At 41.0% G+C, this 21821-nt stretch overlaps 1 protein-coding gene across 1 annotated transcript in view; it reads left to right on the top strand.

Annotated features, from left to right (window-relative positions):
* The first annotated feature begins 4592 nt into the window (after positions 1 to 4592).
* PDZD8 (PDZ domain containing 8) overlaps positions 4593 to 21821 on the top strand; it is a 76123-nt gene continuing 58894 nt past the window's right edge. The window contains exon 1 of the mRNA XM_032422997.1: positions 4593 to 6281. Within this exon, the coding sequence (XP_032278888.1) occupies positions 5410 to 6281 (872 nt within the window). The 5' untranslated portion in view covers positions 4593 to 5409. The remainder of the gene's footprint in view (positions 6282 to 21821) is intronic.

Here is a 21821-nt window from a genome sequence, read left to right as displayed (position 1 = left end):
AGGTTGGTACAGAAAATCCTGCTATGGTAGCTCCAAGAGGTCATGAAGGATCCAGGCATCTGTCTGCTTTGCCATCTTTAGCATATGGCTTCCATCATCAAACCTATCTCAAGGTCCAAAATAACTCCTGGAGCTCCAGAAATCTTGACTTTATTTCAGACAGCTGGAAGAAGGAACAAGAAAGGAGAGCAAAATGGTGTAGCTTACAGCTGAGTCAATTCCCTTTGAGAGACTTCCAGAAGGTCCTAACACAATACTTCATACGGATCAGAAACCAGGCACGTGGACACATCTACGCATAAGGGAGACTGGGGGATAAGAGTCTTTTACCTAGGTGCATTGCCATTTGTGATAAAATGGGAGTCCTCTTATCGGGAAAGAAGGGGAGAATAGACAATAGGCTGGCAACCAGCAGTGTCTGCCAGAGGGGAGACGCTCAGTTTTGGTCAAGTTGAGTTGAAGATGTCTTGAGAATAGGCAGGAGAGAAGTGTGGCTGGAGAGGTGTGAGTTGAAGCCTCCAGAATTGGTCATCATTCAGGTAAAGGATGTGGAGTAGAAAAAGAAGAGGGCCAAGTAGAGAATTGTAGAATCGCTCAAAACTGTATGGGCTGGGGGGAGGAGTAGCCATCAAAGCCAAACCCAAACAAACGAAAGCAGAGAAGGGAAGCACAAGGAGAATTAATGTTAGTACTGTTGAATCACTTGGGGTCCAAAATAATGTAGAGATTTTTAAGGATCAGTCAATAACACTCCTCTGCCTCACCTGAGTTCTGAACCAACTAAAAATGAGCATTGGCGCCAAGTAGATACCGGCTAGGGTGATGAAGAAAAATGCACACTTGATTTGAGGGCCCAAATAAGAACAAAGATCATGAATTTATAGATGCAGAGAGAAGGAAGTAGATAGTTGAATTGGCTGAGGCTTTGGAGGTAGAGATAATGGAAGGAAAAGGGATAATGCCATAGTCTTGGCATAAAAATCTTTGGAGACCTATATAAAGACAGCAAAACAGAATCTAAACTCACCTTGACATTCAAACCCTCCCTAATTCAGCTCGAGCCCGCTTTACCATCTTACCTCCATCTCTCCTCCCCCTCCCTGCACCAAAGTTATTTATACCACCCTCTAGCCATCCTGGTCATAATTTCTCTCAACTGTTGGACTTCCAACTTCTGAGCTTTGGCTTCCTTCTGATTAGAATGCCCTTCTAGTCACCAAAAGCCAACAAAAATTCCATTGCCCCCAAGAAGTTCCTCACTTTCCTCAGCCAGAATTAACTTTTCGTCCCCTGTTGGACTAGAATTGTCCATTTATGCTCATTCTCAACCCTCCCTGCCTCCTTGGCGAAGTTGCTCCATACACCAGCAGCCAGAAGAGGCAAGCTCCTTGGGCATAAATGATGGGATTCGTAGATCCAACCTGGGTTTCTCTCCTAGTGCTTGACATTGAAATAGCAGGTCACATTAGGCACCAGGAACATAGGACCCTCTAGATTTGGGTGCAGAGCTGGTGCGTTCCAAAGCTGCCCACACGCTGAGGCTATGGGGCAGCCGGAACCAAGAGCCTTATGGAGGAAAATGGCACAGACTTGCAGAGAGGTGTAGCAACAAGATACTGGGTAGGTGGGGCCAGAGAAAACGAGTGAGAGAAACAGCCCTCTCTGTCATAGGTTTCTGAGAGAGCCCCAGCTGAGCATCTTGCAGCTGAGTTCCTGGAGCTACCCCCCAGTATTGTTAACATGAATCCAACTTCGGTTAGGTGAGCTTGAGGCAGTTTCTGTTCCTTGAGATCTACTATCCCTATCCCCGAACCAGTAAGGCTCTGTCCTAACAGTACCCCGGGTGCTATCTCTTAACATCAATTACGTAGGTGTGTGTGTCTGCCTCCAATGGGGCCTGGCAGCCCTGCAGGGCAGGGACTCTGTCTGATTCATTCCATATCCCCGAGCCTGCCACACACTGGATGCTGAAGAATAGTCATTGAATTTGAATTCTGACAGTTCACAAAATGGTGTGATGTATCATTTGTTAGACAATCATTCTAAATTTCTCTCTGCATCCCCCCCCATTTTGTGATATTTGTGTCATTTTACATCATTTTTATCAAATTGGTTTTCATGCTACTCACAAACTCTCCATATTCACATGCTTTGGCTTTCCAGTCCTATTAAGTGGTCAGTAGAAAGGATTCAGACTTTAACAGCAAAAGTGGTCCATGCCTCTCTCTAGTTGGTGAGGATGCTAGTCTTATAAGCATCCCATCTTGCAGCATTCAATCGCCTTTACCCATGAAATAGATACTTCCCATGAAGTCTGTTGGGGCAGCTTAATTTCAATGATGTCATTTAAAACTCATTAAAAGGTCAGCGGGCAGGCAAAATGCAACTTCTTCCTTCAAAAACCTACTCAGAATCATAGATTTTCAGAGCTGGGGCCAAAGGTTCTTAGACTTTTGAGTTTCTATGAACTAGGATTGATTTTTTTTTGTAAAGGTTGATGAATTTATATTCTTCCAGGGAATGCCATTACAAATAATAAGCTTCTATTAACACAACATCACCTCCTGCAAGGCACAGGACAGTCCCCATAACAGAGAACCTTCTCGCTCCAAACGGCGGTAGTGTAAAGGTTAAGAAAGCTTGGGTTGGCTGAATGACCTAGTAAAAGGCAAAAGAAACAAAGGTCCCAACCTGGTGAATGTTTGCAGGTGGCAACATGGACTGGGATGGCCAGGTGGGTTATGATGGGGTCAGCCAGTCAGGGGCTGGACTCATTACCCCAGGCCTGGATGAGGCTAACACTTATGGGCATTTTGAGTTTTTTTTTTTTTTTTTTTTTTTTTTTGAGAGAGAAAACACAAGAGCCAGCACACACAGTGGGGGAGGGGCAGAGGGAGAAGGAGAGAGAGAATCTTAAGCAGGCTCCACACCCAGCGCAGAGTCCCATGATCTCACAAGATTATGACCTGAGCCAAAATCAAGAGCAGGGACAGTTAACCAACTGAGCCACCCAGGCACCCCGGACATTTTGATTTTTAGAAGGAATAAGGCCTGTAAGATGTTTAACACCGTGCCTGGAACATAGTCAATTCTCTAAGAATATTATTATTTATGATAATATTATAATTATTAAAATCATTATAGGTGTTTAATAAATGTTAGCCATTTTTAACACCAGGGAAAAATTTTTTTTATCTTCCCAAAAGGTGTGCTGAGCTCCTTCATGGATTTGGAGTGACTGTATAATGGATTGAAAAGATTCAGGATTCCCAGAGGCAATCTGAGGAGGAAGGAGGGGAGAGGAGAGGAGAGGAGGGAGGAGCCTGTGAGATGGAGTGCCACACTGTGGACTCACTCCCAGGAAGATCACCAACTTTCCTCGTGGAGGTGGCTAAGGAATACTTTAAGATGCAGGATGGGTCAGTATACAGTTTGAGGATTTTGGATCTCAGGAATGTATAAGAACTACTCCTTTGCTCCACCTCACCTCCAGCTTCAGTGACTTTTCTCACAGTGGTGCATGAGTTATGGATAAGGTTTTTGGTCGAAATTGAGGAAGAGCCTACAATTCCCATTTGGGTTGAAACCATGGAGAACTGAGACAGCAGTCCTGAAGCAGATGCCAGGAGTCAAAGGTGAGGACAAGAAAAGACCATGCTGGAGTTCCCAGAAATCCCGACAGGGCTTTGGACTTCCATAGTACATGGAATATGGGGTTTAAGCCCAGCTCCTCAGCAAGCACCTGTCTTACATTCTCCCAATAAAGGAACCATTCTGGTCTCACACCTGGTAATGAGTAAGTAAGGCCTGGTTCCAAAGTTCTGTACCTGCTCCAGCTGGGTCAAAATGGGGTGGAACTCTGTCTTTGTTCTAGAATCATCCAGATTCGATACAATCAGTAGCTTGAAGATCTTACAGGGCTAGAGAGAGGGGCCGTGCCCTGGCCCTTAGGGCCACCCGGAGTCGTCCTGACTTTTAAGTAGGGAATATCTGACCTCCGTAGGGCTACAGGTAGAATTGTTGTGGTGTCCACGTGGCAGGAGCCACATAAGCATTTATGATGTAACAACCAAGTAGCCAGAGGACATGAGGAGTATCACTGTTCTGGGCAACCTGGCTTCGTTAACTTTATGGCTTTGGTCAGTGTGCTACCCTGTGCAAAATTCCAAGTCCTTCCTGACCCTCCTCCCCAACTGCCCCTTCCTGTGCACCAGGGAACCAGTAAACCCCCTTCCAACTCTAGCAATTTGGTTGTCATGGTACAGATTAGTGACCAAGGGCTGGGGAGTTAGTTTTAGACAAACCAGCTTCCATTGCGTGACCCTAGGCAACTTCCTTTGCCTCTCTGCGCCAGTGTTTGCATCTGTAAAATGGGTGGGGGCTAACAACTTCCTCTTCAACACACTGCAAGAGCTCGACGGTGAGCCACTATTCATCTTCAGATCATCTGGCAAGTTCATCTCACTCATCATCCCTGCTCGTCCGGGCTCTTTAACTTCCTTCTCATTTAAATCTCGAATATCCACCTTGGTGCTTAAGTTAGTTTGCATCTTACGCCGTTTTTCTCCGTCCCTCCTTCCCAGGCCCACCCTTCGCAGACGCAGAGCGTCTGCTGGTTGGATTGACGGTCAGCGACGGCGGTCTCTGAGGCAGTTCAGTCCTGTCCTCGGCTTGGGAAGTCTCCGAACGGCCAGCTCAGACCCTCTGCGGCGCTGCCCTGCAGGGAAAGCCGCTGCCAGCCCATCTCTCAGGGGCGCGAGTGAAAGAACCACACTGCAGCAGAGGTAACAAGCAGGGACCGCGGCCAAAGAGGGGGGGGATGGGCGCATCAGAAGGTAACGGGAGGGCCGGGATCAAGAACGCGCCACGCCATCTACGCCCGGCCTCCTTATCCTCCAACGGTGGCCCCAGTTATCTCCCCGGATCCCGTCGCTGGCTCCAGAAGTGACAGCCACGTGGACCGCGGGGGGAATGGAATGTTGGCGAGGGGGGCGGGGCTGGAAGGGCGCCGGGGAGGTGAACTGGGAGCCGCATACGCGCGCCCCAGCGCCGGGTGCCAGGCGACACGGCCGGGAGCGAGCACGCCCCTGACGTCACGCGCCGTTCGCCCAATGAGCACAGGCCGGAGGGAGTGCCGTTCCGCCCCCTCTAGCCCGCCGACGCCGCCGCCGCGGCTGCCGCCGCCACAGCAGCCGCCTCCGGGAGCGTCTGAGGAGTCGCGGGCCGCTGTGGGCTCCGGCGCCGCACCGCGCCCGCCGGAGCCGCCGGACGAGGCCCAGGGAGCCGCTCGCCCCAACCCCGCCGCCCGATGTCCTCAAGATGGAGGCAGCGGGGGCGGCGACGTGAGGAGAGCGGCGCTGTGGGCACGGGAGCAGGGGCCCGGGCGGCCCGGGCGGAGGCGGTGCCGGGATGGGGCTGCTGCTCATGATTCTGGCGTCGGCCGTGCTGGGCTCCTTCCTCACGCTCCTCACCCAGTTCTTGCTGCTGTACCGCAAACAGCCCGAGCCGCTGCCGGACGAGGCGGCCCGCGCGGGCGACGGCTTCCGCTACATCAAGCCGGTGCCGGGCCTGGCCCTGAGGGAGTACCTTTATGGCGGCGGCGGGGCTGAGGAGCCCTCCGGCGGGGCCCCCGAGGGCGGCGCGACCCCGGCCCCGGCTCCCGAGACCCCCGCCCCGCCGACGCGGGAGACCTGCTACTTCCTCAACGCCACCATCCTGTTCCTGTTCCGGGAGCTGCGGGACACCGCGCTGGCTCGCCGCTGGGTCACCAAGAAGATCAAGGTGGAGTTCGAGGAGCTGCTGCAGACCAAGACGGCCGGGCGCTTGCTGGAGGGGCTGAGCCTGCGGGACGTGTTCCTGGGCGAGACGGTGCCCTTCATCAAGACCATCCGGCTCCTCCGGCCGGTGGTGCCCTCGGCCAGCGGAGAGTCGGACGGCCCCGAGGGGGAGACGCTGCCCGCCACCTCCCCCGAGGAGCTGGCCTTCGAGGCGGAGGTGGAGTACAGCGGGGGCTTCCACCTGGCCATCGACGTGGACTTGGTCTTCGGCAAGTCCGCCTACCTGTTCGTCAAGTTGTCCCGAGTGGTGGGGAGGCTGCGCTGCGTCTTCACTCGCGTGCCCTTCACCCACTGGTTCTTCTCCTTCGTGGAGGACCCGCTGATCGACTTCGAGGTGCGCTCCCAGTTTGAAGGGCGGCCTATGCCCCAGCTTACCTCCATCATCGTCAATCAGCTCAAGAAGATCATCAAGCGCAAGCACACTCTCCCGAGTTACAAGATCAGGTGAGAGGGAGGGAGGTGGGGGAAAGATACCCTGCCGGCGCGGGGGCCTAGCTGCCGGGAAGTCGGGCCTGGGCGGGATGCTGCTGCCTGCGTGGAACGGGAAGGCCAGAGGCTCATCCCCAGCCCCTGCTTTTCCAGGGAGCTCCCCAACCCTGGCCGGACAGGACCCGGGAGGAAGGCGAGTAGTGCACACATTCTTTGCTTCCAGGGGGCATCAGTACGAGCCAGAAGCCTTCTCGCGTGTTCGTGGGCACTCAGGGTGCTGTCAGCGTGGGTAGGAGCAGCATGTTGAAAATGTAAGGGCAGTCCCCCTAGTCCCCAGGAACGGCAGTCTCCCTAGTCCCCAGGAGTCGGTTTTGGGGCTGGTGAGAAACTGTTCCTGTATGTGGTTGAGGCACTGAGGGCGGTTTTGCAGCATCACCTTGACCACATTGAGAAATTGTTCCCGGACCCAAAGTACCGGCGTGAGAAAGAAGTGTGCGGATAGCCCGAGGCTGGTGTATTTTGCAACTGCAGGCCACTTCTGCAGTGGCGCTTTGCCAACTTTCAGGGCAGAGATGTAGTATCTGTTGTAAAGGAATATTTTCCCACAGCAAACTGAAAACCAGTTGGGAGCCTATACACACCGTAGTTCTCTGTAGATTTTGTGTTAATGTCATCTTCCCCTTTGGGGTAGGTTCTGTAGCACAGACCTGGATTCTGCTCCTCATGTATCAACTCTGGCTGCAAGTTTCTCACACAGCACCTGAGATCACCCTGCAGATGGAATTTTAATGATAGGTAGTGATTTTAACTTTTTAAAGCTCTCCTGTATGTGGTGGCTTAATTTTACTGGGCAAGGGTTTTTTGTTTTTGGTGTTGTGTTTTTTTTTAATATCATAGAAGAAGTGGAAAGGGAAAGAAAGTTTTGTAAGGATAGGGGCTTCATCTACTTTGGTCTGAATTGTTGGAGTGGAAAGGGTCATACATGGCTGTTTCTTCAAAATCAGCTGAATTTTTTATCACTTTCTGTCCTCTAATTTTCTGTTCATTAAAATGATTCTTGGATTTTGTCAGTCTGGTGTTTGCCTTACTTAGTGCCCTCTAGTTGCATATTTCTAGATCACTAGTTTTCTACCAAAGTGTCAACGGTGACCCAGGTAATCCAGAGATATTTTATGTTTGGGTTTGTAATGGATTATTGACTTGTGTATGTGTCAGATACGCCTTACTAATTATGTTTTGTTTAGGCTAATAGCATAGAGTGACAGCTTAAAACTGTTGAGTGGCAGGAGAAATTTACTTTATAATGGATATATGTCCATAGATTTGCAGAAGGTGGTGAACTGGTTGTTCACTGTGTTTGATTTCCCATTCTGTGAAGTAGAACATACTTTATGAAACCTGCTCTTCAAGCTTTGGAATGTAAGTGACTAAATTATAAATGAGTTCTGGTATTTATTTAACCAGTGAGATGTTTATTTATGGCAGTGTGTTGCTAAGAAAGTAATGAGAAAAAGTTACAGATTTTTGGTATTCTGCTGTTTTCTGGGTAACTTTCAGGTAATAAAATTTGACTAAATTATTATTTGGGGGGGTTATTGCAGAATAGCCAGTGGCAATGAGGTTGGATATCATTTTGAGGGTTTGTTTTTTTTTTTAATGTAGACTTGGAATTCAGTTAAATCTGAAGGAAATTATGAATAGCAGTTTTGGAGACATTAGTAGGTTTTATTGCGTTGAAGGAACTTTATATCATTGAATAGCATCACCATTTAAAGTACAGTAAAATTGCTTTCATTTACTATATCTGAAGGGGTTTTTTAAAAACATAGCATGTGTCTGGTTATGTATGATAGTTCAAATTTTAAACCTTACACATTAAACGGTCACCTCCAGAAATGTACTTTTGTGCTCTTTATATTAGAAGGCATTTCGGTGGTAAATCAGTAAATACTAACAGAACTTATTACTTAATCTGCAAATATTTGTTGTACATCTGCTATGTGCTTATCATTGTTTCAGTGTTGGGGCTTCAATACTGAACAGCCTCAACCGTTGTGGAGCCTAAAGTTTAATGAGAACTGAATTAGCAGTACTTAATATGATTTAACTAGAATGTGATTGATTGGAGGGTTGAAGTAACTAGGCAGCTGATTTTAGTTAAGTAAAAGAAAATAATAGAAGTGTGAAGATGAAATGGGCAGCTCCAGGAAGTGTTGAGTTCTCTTGTCTATGTAGCTTTTCTGCCAGAAGTATTTTAAGCTACTGATGTTGTGGAGCGGATTCAGATTTCAGTTAAGAGAGTGAATTAAAATACATTTAAGATGTATCACAATTCTCATAATGAGAATTAAAGTAGCTATTGTTTACCCTTTTATATAGATGAGAGAGTAGTGCTCAGAGTAGTTAAATAACTTGCTTGAAGTCACACAGCTGTTATGTAGTAAAATCCAGCCCTGATAAAGCCAAAGCTACCTTTTTTCCTTCAACTCTGTCACCTTGTTCTTAAGGTTTTATTTTTTGTTTTTTTAAGTATGGTATCAATATAACATATATGGAGGTACTTTTACAAATCAACTGAGAACTCTGAGAAGAGTGTAACTAAAGATTTTTTTTCTTAAATTGAAAATTTTGAGAGCAGATCCTTTAAAGGTTTAATCTTTGGGTGCTGCCCCACATAGTATTTCTTTTTTAATCCAGCAGATTTTGTTTCCAAATAGAAGGTCTGCTAGTTTATCCTTTTTAGCCATCTAATCTACTTAGAGCTAAAGCATTAAAGAAAATTGTATTGAGTCTTAGTATCCTTTGGCACTTTCATTATTATATAACAGAAATACCTTACCAGTTAACATTGTTGTCACTTCTCCCCACCCTTTATTTGTTTTTCCATTTCATGTTTCTAAAGTGAAAGTGGCCTGTGAGGAATGCCAGTTCCTGATATCTCAATCTAGAGATTCGAAGGAGTTCAAGTGGTTGCTTTCTAAGGATTGTGAAGATTAACACTTCATTTTACCCAACTAACATAGTTTGTAAAACATTATAATGTTTTTAAAAAATGAATTATAATATGTATACATTTTCCACATATTATAATTTAGTTTTACTAATATAATTCTAAATTCATCTCCCTCAAATGCTGTTTTGAACTTTTTCCCTAAAATAGTAAATTAAAGTACTAGTATGTGGGGGGAGGGGGAGTTACCAGGTTTTTTTTTTTTTTTTAATTAACTCAAAAATTAGTCTTCAGGAAAGAAAGATTACCACTAATATTTATGATTATATGGAGAATCCATCTTCATTGTGAAATCTGAGTAATGGTCCAGGGTTGGGAGTCAGAGACTTGAGATTCTGACTGATGCTTCTCTTCCTAGACTGTTACTGCTGTGTTTTAGCACTGATTGCATACTGAAAGGCCATATTCAGTTTGCAGGTACTTTTTATTTGGCCTCATGGTATTTTTCTGTTGTTGTTTCGTAATTGCCAATATTTAAAAAGGGAAGATTTTGCATGATTTGCATTTCTGGCTTCTCTTAGGAAACATTGGAAGATCTTGTTGCACCAGGCCTGGATTCCTTATAGCAATAACAGGATGGAGAGATAGGTCTGGTAGCAGCTGCAGGAAGTTCTTATGCATAGTTTATAGTCCCCACCTACTTGCTAATGGTAGTTGTCTGGCCTGGCATCATATGAATTTGAGATCCTTTCTAAATAGGGAGTAATACTGTTGCTAACCAGTGAAAATGGGAAGAGTTAATAGCTGGATAGTAAAGGGTGATAATTATTACCCTTCTTTAAATATTATTATCTTTCAAGGGACTTTCATTGAGCAATTTTATTTTATAAAAGACTTCGATATAATGTTGAATTTAAAAAAATCATTCTACCAGAATTTTTTTAAAAAGCCCTTGAAACATTTTTCGTTCTCTGCAGTACAGTGGTAGTAAGTACATAGTGGCCGTTTTTCACTTGAGTATGGTGGATTTTTGTTTTAGTGTGAAGTGGGTCATTAACTATGTAAGGATATACTAATCTGATCTACAAATAAAGGAGACATCTACTTGTTGATATTTGAATTTGATGAATGCATGTGAATAAATATTTGGGGGAAAACTTCACTCTTCAGATTCATAGAATATCTTTTGAACATGGCTGTTTTTGTCATAACTGTTCTGTTCTTTTACTCCTGAAAAGCTTTGTGCTATATACATTTGTGGAAATTTTTCAAATATTCCTACTGACTAAAGACCAAGGAGGACCACTGTCCCATCAAAGGCAAGGACTGGGCTGTATTTAGTTAGGTAGAGCTTTTTAGCATGGTTTAATTTACCTATATCTTCTCTAAGTATACCATTTATTTCAGAGAACTAAATTAGACTTGGTCTGGAAAGCCTCATGCTCTATAATGTGGTCTGTAATTATTTTTTCTTTGTCTTCTGAGATGAGGAAGAAAAACATTTATTCTTACTGTTAATTGTAGCTTTTTCATTTTACTGATTATTTGAAGTAAAGTTTTTTTTTTTTTAAGATTTATTTATTTTAGAGAGAGAGTGTGAGCACATGAGTGGGAGGGGCAGAGGGAGAGGGAGAGAGAATCTCAAGCAGACTCCAAGCTGAGCATGAGCCTGACACAGGGCTTGATCTCACGACCCTGAGATCGTGACTTGAGCTGAAACCAAGAGTCAGACACTGAACCAGCTAAGCCACCCAGGCCCCCTGTAAAGATGGTTTGAGTAATCATGTCTTAAAAACTTCCAAAGTAAATTTACTGAAAGCTGACAAAATCATTTGTAAGTGTCATGTACTGTATTTATTCACTTACTCTTTCATATACTTTATATGGACAACTTTTAAAAGGTGTCTTAGGCTGGAAAATATTTTACAATAGCTTCCAAAGTCCTTAGTGATTGTAGGAATCATAGTTTTACTTACTAAGGTTAGTAGGAAATACAACCTTTGATACTTTGGGAGAGTACAGACAGGGACATTGTTGTATCACTGTAGCTGTTCTGGAGTCATGATGGAGTAGTAGATGAGTATCTGTATAAAAAGAATTGAAAGATCATTGTCTTAGATAAATAAAATCATTTTTAAAATACTTATTTTCAATAACTGTTTCCTGAAGACTAGCATACCTAGTGTTATGGTAGGTGTGGTGAAGGATAAAAATGGTTATTAACATAGTTCATGCTTTTAAGCTGGTTAATCTTTCTGGAGAAAACGGAGAACAATTGAAGTTCATTATAATGGCATCTTGGATATATTTGAGACCTTCCGTTTTGTGAGGAACAGGAAGAGGAAAGATCAGTATCTCTGCTGATGACTGTCCTATAACATTTTGTGACCTTAGGTCCTTGGTACACCTAAGTATACTCCCATTAATGCTGGTTTTACTTCTTTCAAGTTAGGTTTTCTTAAGCTTTTTTGAATTATTGTGATTGGGCATTTATAACACTTTAGATGGAAAATAACCATACTGATAAATTAAATCTTTGCTCTAGAAACTTGGTTCACACATTGAAGGGAGAAGAGTAATTATGAGGAGACTATTAGATTCTCATGAGTAACGTGCATGCCTGCTGGCTGTCCAGGAAAACCCCAGTTAGTTTCTGAAAATAGCCAAAGCAGATCATTATAAAGTAGATTGTATGGGAGGAGCATACCTACTGATCAAACACTTAATATTGACTTATAAGTATCACTAATGATCTATCATATGAGGCACAGACAAGGATAATAAAATCAGTTTGCTAACTATATGCCAGGGACTGCGTGGGCAGTTCGGTACACTTGCTGCCTCAGTAGTTAGAACTACTGCGTGGGAGAGTTAGGATCTCATTTTTACAGATGTGGAAACTTGAGACTTAGAGGGGGTTAGTGACTTTCTCAAAGAAAGGCTTGACTTCAAAGCTCATGCTGTGTTATTTCTGTAGAGGTAAACCAACTGTTACTCTAAAACAAGCTGATGTTAGTCCTTTGAGTTAAGAATGGTTTTTACATTTTTAAACTTCACATTTAAAGTTGCTCAAAGAAGAAGAATATGAGACAGATCATATGCACCCACAGATTCTAAAATATTTACTATCTGGCCCTTTGTAAAAAAAAAAGTTTGCTTTAAACGTTTAAACAAAAAAAAAACCTAAAAAACAAGACAAAAACCATACTTAAATGCCTACAAAAAAGGAGCAGATGTTGAAAGGTACTTTTAAGCCTTTTGAGGGTTTTATCTTTTTGGATTTTGTAAAGCTAATGAGAATTGTGGCTCTCTGCAGAAAAATGCATGAACAGATTTTCATGTAATTTCATGAAATTTATGGTGTGCTTAGGGTGCTTAGACTCCAGGTTGAGTAATAAGCACAGACAGAAGGATACAACTTTGTTGCCATAAGTATAACTGAAACTAACATGGTTAAATATTAAGCACTTTAATAATTGTGTTGGCCTTCTTAGAAGGTATACAGGACTCATATGGCTCAGACATTCCTAAAAAATCTCTATCCAAGGAAGTATAACCAGTCTCTCTCTTTCTCTTTTTTTTCCCCCTCTTAGTAAGATTCCCTATAGCAGACTGAGGCTTTTTGAATCAGTTGTTCAGTAAGAATATTTGACATTTAAAGTTAAGAGTTTCTACCACCCAATACCATGTTTAGAAGTTAAATATTGACCTGACATTTCTTCCTATCAAATTCTCTATTTTCTCAGAACAGTGTCACCAGGAAACAAGTGCTATTAAATCCCTTTGTTCCATTATTAGAGTCATAGGACCTACCGACACTTGGCATGGCATCAGAGCACATCATACTTCACTAGAAAGTCATAAAGCAACTACCTAGTTATTAGTACAGGTTTTACAGAAGTTTAGTTTGAAAATGTTTCTTGCCAAATTGCTAAGACTTACATAAAACCACATACGTACTGTATTTGTACCAGAGAAAATGGAGGAATACGTGTTAATTATTTATCTTCAGATAAGTGGAACTGCAGGTGCTAGGAGAGACTGTCACTATTATTGGATTTATTTTATTTTGGGGGGTTGCAGCTATAGAGAAGTGCTTAAATTGTCTATTCCAGTCAATAGAGCTTTGGGGTAATATGTGCCTGACTTGAGCACTCTCCCAAGCAAGAGCCCTGAACAAGAGGCCTTATCTTCCCTAGTCTCAATTTCCATATCTGTAAAATGGAAATGGAAATAATATCTATCTAATGTAGAGATATTAAATGTCACATATATGCTGTCTACTGAATAAACGTATCTTCCCTTTAGTAACTAATTGAATATACACATTTATTGATTATCCTACATCTGTCAGACTTTTTACTCAAGATATGTCAGGCATTTGCTAGGTGACACATTAAACTTGTTTCCCCTTTCAAAGGAATGATAAGCTCATTGTAAAAATTCAAATAGAAAATATGAAATATCAAAGTGAAAAATCTACTGTAATATCTTAAAATGGTTAAATTCAGGGACTATTCTTCCATACTTTTTCTTAAATATATTCTAATTTTTTATTAATAAAAACAGGATCATCCCATTCTTAGCATCTTGCCCTTTTTTTTTTTTAACTTACTATATCTCGGCTTTTCTAAATATACCTACTTCATTTGTTTTAACGGGTTCTTAGAATTACATTGATCAGAAGTACTATAAGTGAACCAATTCCTTATTGATTTTCTTCATTTTTCTAACTAATATAAATAATGATACCATAAACATCCTTCTACCTATATCTTTGTAGATATTAGGTTTTTTCTTCTGATGTTTCTTCAGGTTGTTTTTTGTTTTTTTGTTTGCCATAGTTTTTGCAAATGCTCAAATAGTATTTAGGAACATAAAGAAGTTGAAAATGTACTCCTCTCCCTTTTAATTTCATCCCCCAATATATCCACTGTTAAGTTTGATGTGTACACCTAACTCTATGCTCAGACACATATTCAGGCCTCTTGCATGCTGAGGAGGTTCCTCTCTCTCCCTCTCCTTCTTCCTCTCCCATCTTCTCTCCCTCTTTCCTTAACAATAAAATGGGAGAGTATATTATAAATGTCACGCGGCAAATTGGTTTGTAAGAGTAACATGGATATCCCTCCCAGCAGTTTGTATGGGTCTCTCATTCGCCACTTCATTTCACTCCTGGCTGCATCTCCAGCTTTGACCTTACCTTCTATAACTCTTCCTTTCACTTAGTCTCTTCCAGCCTCCTGGCTGTTCTCACACTCCACGCATGCGCCCATCACAAGGGCTTTCCTAGTTTTTCGTTAATAATGTTTTTCCCACAGAGAGCCAAAGAGCTCACACCATTTTTCATGTCCTTGCTGAAATACCATCTTTTGACCGTCCTATATGAAAAAGCACGTTAGCCCTTAAATGCCAGACCTTTTCTTTTTGTATAAACTTTTTATTGACATATATATATGTGTGTGTGCGTGTGTGTCTGTGTCTGTGTCTGTGTAGCTAGAAACTGCCCAAATCCTAAGTGTATGCTTGATAAATTTTCACAAAGTAGACTCAGCTATGTAACTGAAGTGCTGGAATTTTGAATTCTACCTCTAAAGAGCTCTGTGTTCTTTGACTTTCATAAACAGATGTACAGAACATATTTTAACCTTTTTTTTTAATGGTGGAAGGTTGTTATTATAAACACAGTTAGGCTGCTGATATGTAACCTAATTCTGATTGTAAAATAAATATGGAAGAGGAGTGCCACCTCCCTTTACAAACATACACACAAATTATGCTGATTGAAGTCTCCAGCAGTTCACAGTGCTGAGTTAAGGTCTGTTGGGCACTTTGGGGGCACCAGCTCTCCTCTCATTTCCACAAAGACAAAACATGAATGTGTTTGCAACCTTCTCTTACACTCCAGAAACTGTGGCTTTTAATTTCACATTCTTAGGAAAGGTCAATATAGATAAACTCTAGATGATCCTTTCCTTGGACTGATATAGAATAACAATAAAACTAATTTTCACTGGTCTGGTGCATAATTAGCAATTTTCATGAAACCAGCAGAATGCTTTAGTACATGTATTTCTTCTCTAATCAACACATTGGGTGTTTATGCCCATGAATTCTTCATGTATTGTCGGGAGGATGGAGGTGATGATATATGGAGGGTGGAGTACTGGGATGTCTGTGCTTTGGTTTGCATAGCTTTGAGAAAAGAGCTAGAAAATGTCCCACTGCCCAGCATAATTAGTTCTTGTTGGTATGTACTTAAAAACAAGAATACTAGGGGGCGGCTGGGTGGCTCAGTCGGTTAAGCATCTGACTCTTGATCTCAGCTCAGTTCTTGATCTCAGGGTCATGAGTCCAAGCGCCCCAATACTACACTGGGCCTGGAGCCTACTTAACAAACAGACAAACAAGAATACTATGATTAGCACAGTAAAAATGTTTTGGTTGGGCTTTTTCCTTTGTATTAAGTATCTGTATGCATACTTGGTTCAGTGGTAAGGTACATTGCCAGTTAAACAGGTATTTGTGACCTCAGTATGTTTAGAAACATACTTGTTTCTAACATAGAAACATACTTGTACATACTTGTACAGAAACAAACATTGTTGTAGGATCAACTCCCATATCCTACCTGTATAATCTGCAATTATAAGTGACTATTGTTTTTTGCTATAAAATCTTAATAATAATGAGGACATATTTCTATTTAGTAGCTGGCTACAAAAATCTATATTTTAAAAAAGAACTGGGTTCTGTTCTTAGATACAGGCATTTCATGCAGACATCAATATCTACTAAATAGTGCATCTGGCGTTAGTGTTGTGTGCTTACTGTCCTTTTCACACAATAGTCTTTCATATATACTCGATTATACTCCTCCGCATCACTAAGGATGATTGTGGTTGCTGACTACACAGTCTTGCTACCTTAGTTATTTGGTCAAGCAAGTAAATAATTCAAAGCTTTTAGTTCTGTGAAACTTGCTGTGGTTGAAGTAAGAGCCATTCTATTATAGCTAATTTCACTGTATAATAATCATTTTTTTAATGCACTGAAAACCTCATTTTCTTACCATAAGTATAATATTCTGTAAGATTTAGGACAGGTGATGTCTGGTCTATTCTAATATTTGGAAAGGTCATTAGCTCTCAGTATTTAACTTTGGGTTTTAAACAGGACTAACGTGCCAACTTTTGACATGGAAAGAATTTAAATGTAGCAAACTACGCATCCTTCATTTATTAATGCTGGAGTGGTGGATAGTACAGATTGAATTTAGTTCTGGCATTTTGAAATTAGTCAAGTTTAAGGAGAAAATTCCCGACAGTCTTAGTCTGTAATAAAGCCCATAAATACAATTTATCTAAATTACAGGCCATATTTTAGTAAATTGTTTATTTAAAATATCTGAGTAAATTATTCAAAATGTTTGGATTTTTTAGTGCTATAGACTTAGGATTTGGACTTGTTATTCCGAGAATCATGCCAGTCAACAAGCATTTATTAGACCAGACTCTGTGGTAATAATTGTTGGAGCCTTGGGGATACTTTGTGCTCTTAAGGTTTCTCTCGAAAGTAACTCAGCCTCTTCGTCTTGAAACAATAGGATTAGATGACCGGGAATTTCTCTTTTACTTCTGGAATTACTGTTGTTTTGTTGATTTAGTGTATTTTTAGGCAAGTCATGCAACTTGTTATTTTGAAGGCTTAATGAAATAAAAATTAAAGTTTTAAAAATTCTAAGAAAAAGGAATTATGTAATTATGAGGTGGCATTATTATTCACTTATCTGTTATTTTTGCAGAGGTCTCATGTAGGGATTTCTCTCAAATATGCAACTACAAATCATCTTAAAAATACTTAAGTAAAAATTTAATAAGTTCCAACTTTAGATAAGAGAAGCAGAGATACAGATAATATTAAAGCATTTATGTTTCAGAATATGCTTTGCTACTTTTATTTGGATAGAGAAAAAATTAGGAGAAAGCTGGACAGATATATAACCTTAAAGTATTAACTTTTCTCCTTATTTCTCTTGTTCAGATCTTTTGCTGTTCCTTCATGTCTTGAATGGAGTTTTTGTCTGTTTGATACATCTAACTGGCTTAAGATCAGACATTTGTATTACATACTTCATTGTTTATGTCTTTACCATAGTAGAGAAGTGATAATTTTACTTTAAGATGTTTTCTCTTTCCCCATCCACTAGACTTAAGAAGAGATTCAGTTTACTCTGTGTTTGTACCATCTTTGACCAGGGCACTATACACTGTAAAGGGAATTAGTGCTAAGAGGGAATAAATAAAACAGCCCTTCCTTTGAGAAATTTTTTTTAATCTAGTACTGAGAAACAATGTACTTAAAGTAAGATGGTGGGTTAGAACTTAGAATTTAAGAATTGCCATGATAGCTGTTAACCTTCTAACTTAAGTGGTTTTCAGAGTATGGCTTGGGACCACTTTGGATTTCCAAGACCCTTGCAGAAGGGGTCTACCATGTCAAAACCATTCTCATAATAATACAAAAATGCTATTTGCCTTTTTCAGTCTCATTCTTTCAAGTGTTTTCCCAGGATGATGTTATCATCCTGACAGCAAATGGAATGTGAACTTGTGAGCTTGTGTATTCTTGTGTTTAAAATAGTGTTATTTTGGGGGGCACCTGGGTGGCTCAGTCGGTTAAGCGTCTGCCTTCAGCTCAGGTCATGATCCCAAGGTCCTGGAATCCAGCCCTGCATCTGGCTCCCTCCTCAGTGGGGAGCCTGCTTCTCCCTCTCCCTCTGCCTCCCGCTCCCCCTGCTTGTGCTCTCTCTCTCTGTGTCAAATAAATAGAAGTTTGTTTTTTTTTAAGAAAAACAGTTGGTCTTTGGATTCCTTAATTTTTTAAAATGTGTAGGGGTCCTGTGAACAAAATATTTGAGAACTGCTGATCTAATCTCCTTTATTTTTACCATATGGGAAGGAGATACCCCTGTTGCCTCACTTTCTGAGTCAGCTTTAATGAACATTACATACATATATTATTTTCAATTGATTTATAGTATTTAATTCTTGGTGTTGTAAGCAGTACAGGTTTGAGTGGATCTTTTGCAGTTATGATTATGAAAGCCGCTTGAACTTCCTCATCCTTAGTTTCTTCATATGTAAATAAGACTTGTAATGCTACACATTGTTATGAAGTCATGAGAATCAAGGATGTATATGAAAGTATTATATCATTCACAGACATGCTAGAAATCAATAAAGTAGTAATTTTTGTATTCTTCTATTCACAGGTGTGTGTTGGGGGAGCTGGTAGGGAGGAGTAGGAATTTGGATTTGAGGACAGTTCTTTTTCCCCCAGCTTTGTGAAAGCTGAGAATTTCAATTTTATTGATCATAGGCTATGGTAAGGGACCCTCACATGTGAGTTGTGATGAACATAAAAAGATATGAGATTTATCAGACATGGTCAAGAGGATTACTTTGGTTGCCTAAGTGGCTCATCTCATTTGTACTGTATCTCTCCCGTGCATAGGATATCAGTTAACATTGAACTCAAGGTGAGTTCTATTATGAGGGACCTGCAGTCTCTGTTATCACTCTTTTGTTCAGTGTATACAGTATATATATAAAACCACATCAGAAAATTGTGAAGAATTTTAGATCTTGATTCTTCTATGCAGAATTAGGAGTTTGGACAAAAATGAATATTTCATATTAAGTAGAGGGTAGGTGGATGATTGGGAAGAAGTTTTTATAACCGTGTTTGTTGTCCTTATTCTTATTAGTTTCATAACTATTCATGGGTACTTTTTTCTCCTTACGAGTACAGGAATTAAAATCACTTTCCCAAGTATAGACTCTGTCAGCGTGGTATGCACCCAGGCATTCCATAAATAGAACAATTCTCCATAGGCTTCCATAAGTCAGTGTCTTACTATATTCAGCTTTAATATATGCTTTAGTTACAAAGCTTAATGATGCAGAGGTAGAAAAGTAACACCTAAGGTAGGGAGGCATGCTGGCTATTATTAGTTTCCTTGCACTTGCAAGTTGATATCTTCAGAAAGAACACAATTTTTAAAAAATCAACTGGTGTGATGACTGAAATCATGGCCCTGTGGAATCTAAAGTCCAAGGAAGGCCAACAGCTATGACCTTGAACATCATACTTGGTGAATGCTGACTCCTGAAATGGTTCTTTGTGGAAGGGAAGGAGTTTGCTCTGTGGTTAGGTCTCTAGGAGACCAACCTTAAAATAGATAAATACAAAGTTTGATAGGAAATATTTCTAGAGCACCTCCCAGTGCTTAATGCTTTATGTGAACCTTCTCATCTAATCCTTACAATAACCCTATAAGATAGGTAATAATTATTATCTTACTTTTACAGATGAAGAAACTGAGGCTCTCAAAGTTGAAGCGGCTTGCCCAAGGTCTTAAAGTTAGCAGATGTTAGAACCAAAATTCAAAACCAAGCACTGACTCTAAAACCTGTGTGCTTAACACTGCTTTAAACTGCCTTGTCAAAAAGAAGCTGAGGAGTAAGGGATGCCAAATGCTTTTTATTATTTCACGTAATTCTTATAACAGCTCTGTCAGCTGGGTGTAATTATTATCCTCCTTTTTCATATGAGGAAACTGAAGCTTAAAGTCCGAGTGTGCTCAAGGTTATGTTGCTAGGAAGTGGCAGAACAGGATTCCAGGCCAAGCTATGTTCAAGCTCCAGAGTCTGCTCTTACCCACTATTCTCCAGTAGCTGTCATGTATGTTTCTTTTCTCCAGGCAACTCACAATTTAGTTGGGAAGAGGGGGTGGTGTGAAGAGAGAGCTAGAGAGAAAGAGACAAGTAAACAGGGTGATTAGCGCATAGTAGAAGTATGTGTAAAGTGCTTTTAGAACACAGGTGAGGAAGTGATACTGGGTGGAGGGGACAGTTTACAGAGAGGAGGTGACTTTTTGAAGTAGAATTTGAATGGTGGAAGGAGCTTACCATGGGGGACTAGTTATAAGTGGTTAGCAGGCAAACAGTCTCTCAGGAGAAATAATATGGCAATACTAACCCTGGTAAGCATGGAGGAGTTTCCTTCATGAATTGTCTTTTTAATGTAATATCAAATTGTTTAAGTAAAATTGAAAATTTGCAATTTAGTTTCATGGTTTACTAATATAGAAAATTAAGAGTATTTTGAACCACTCATACTTTGTTTTCTCTCTAACTTGTATGTAGTTTTGTGTTAGTGTGCCATACTTTGTATAATAATGTGTGCCAGAAAAGTTATGGCCAATTGAGGTTTTGTAATGATACTTAAATGCAGCAGGGGAACTCATTATTTAAAGGAATACTAAGATACCTCTGAAGAATGACAAATGAAACATTTTGAAAATGATCACCCCTGCTTTGTCTAGTTTAGGTATTTGGTTTAGGAGAATTTGGAGCACACTTAGATTTTTTTAGTTCCTAATGTGAGAGAGCCAAGACTGTCAGACTGAAAGGCAAAAACCACACAGAACTCGCAATTGCCTCTTGAGAACTGCTTGTTCTACTCTCTTCCTTAGGCAGGATGTAGTGTTGTTTGTGTTCCTGAACATGAAATAAGACTATAGTCTCTGAATGCCTAACTTTGGTCTCTGTATTCTCAAGTAAGCACATTTGTGGAAAGGCATGAGATTACATTTGAGCTGACCAGTTCTTTAGACACAGGGAGATGGGATAGAAGTATAGTGTTGGTGGGAGAGATAAAGGAACTGAATCAGGACATTGTATGGTTATCTTTAGGGATGCAGTGAGGTAAAGGGGAAGCCTGTTTGATAAGACTCGGAAGAAAACCAGAATCTGTGTGTCTGTACATGCCAGGAACTCCACTAGGTGTTTCACATGTGTGAATTCTCTGTCTTTGTAATAGTCCTTTGAGGTAGCTTTATATTTAAAGAAACTGCAGGCTTTTGTTTTGGATTTTAAAAATACTCTTTTTAAGAAGAGGAAACCTAATTTCAGAAACCACAGCCTTCTAAGTAACCAGTGAAAATCTGAGCCAGGCCAGTGGGCAACACAAAACAACAGTGGAAGAGACATCTTAGCAATACAATAGAGGGGAATGGAGGTGGAACGGATTAGGTGTGAGAAGGGAAAGAGTAAATAATGTAACTGCAGGTTCCCAAGTGTCTATGAAATCCACAGTGCCAGTAAGAAAATAGAAGAGGAGGAAGTTTAAAGAAAAGGTGTCTCATCTACTTTTAGGCATCAATATATAGAACTTGTAGAAACAGAGCAAATGATGTTGCTAAAAAAAGTATTGAAGAGAAAGGAGACAGGAAGAGAGGACTGAAGTTGTTCTAGTATGCAGAAAAAAACCTCTTTTAATTCTTCATTATGGAAAATTTCAAACTTAACTCAGAAGTTCAGTAAACCCCCATAATCCATAGCAGACAGTCATTAATTTATGGCCACTTTTGACCATCTCTGTCTCCCCACACTCCCCTCCCCTGATTATTTTGAAACAAATCTCTAGGTGTTGGGATTGTATGATTCTAACTTTTGTGTTGTTTTCATGACACCCTCCCTCCTTGACAAGTCTCGTCCAACTTCTGCCTGAGTATTTCTAGAGATAGAAGGTATGCAATG

The sequence above is a fragment of the Phoca vitulina genome, unplaced genomic scaffold (assembly GCF_004348235.1).
Source record: "Phoca vitulina isolate PV1807 unplaced genomic scaffold, GSC_HSeal_1.0 scaffold28, whole genome shotgun sequence".
Lineage (NCBI taxonomy): Eukaryota > Metazoa > Chordata > Mammalia > Carnivora > Phocidae > Phoca > Phoca vitulina.
Note: the sequence above shows the minus strand (reverse complement) of the source record. Positions and strands in the feature narration are given on the sequence as shown.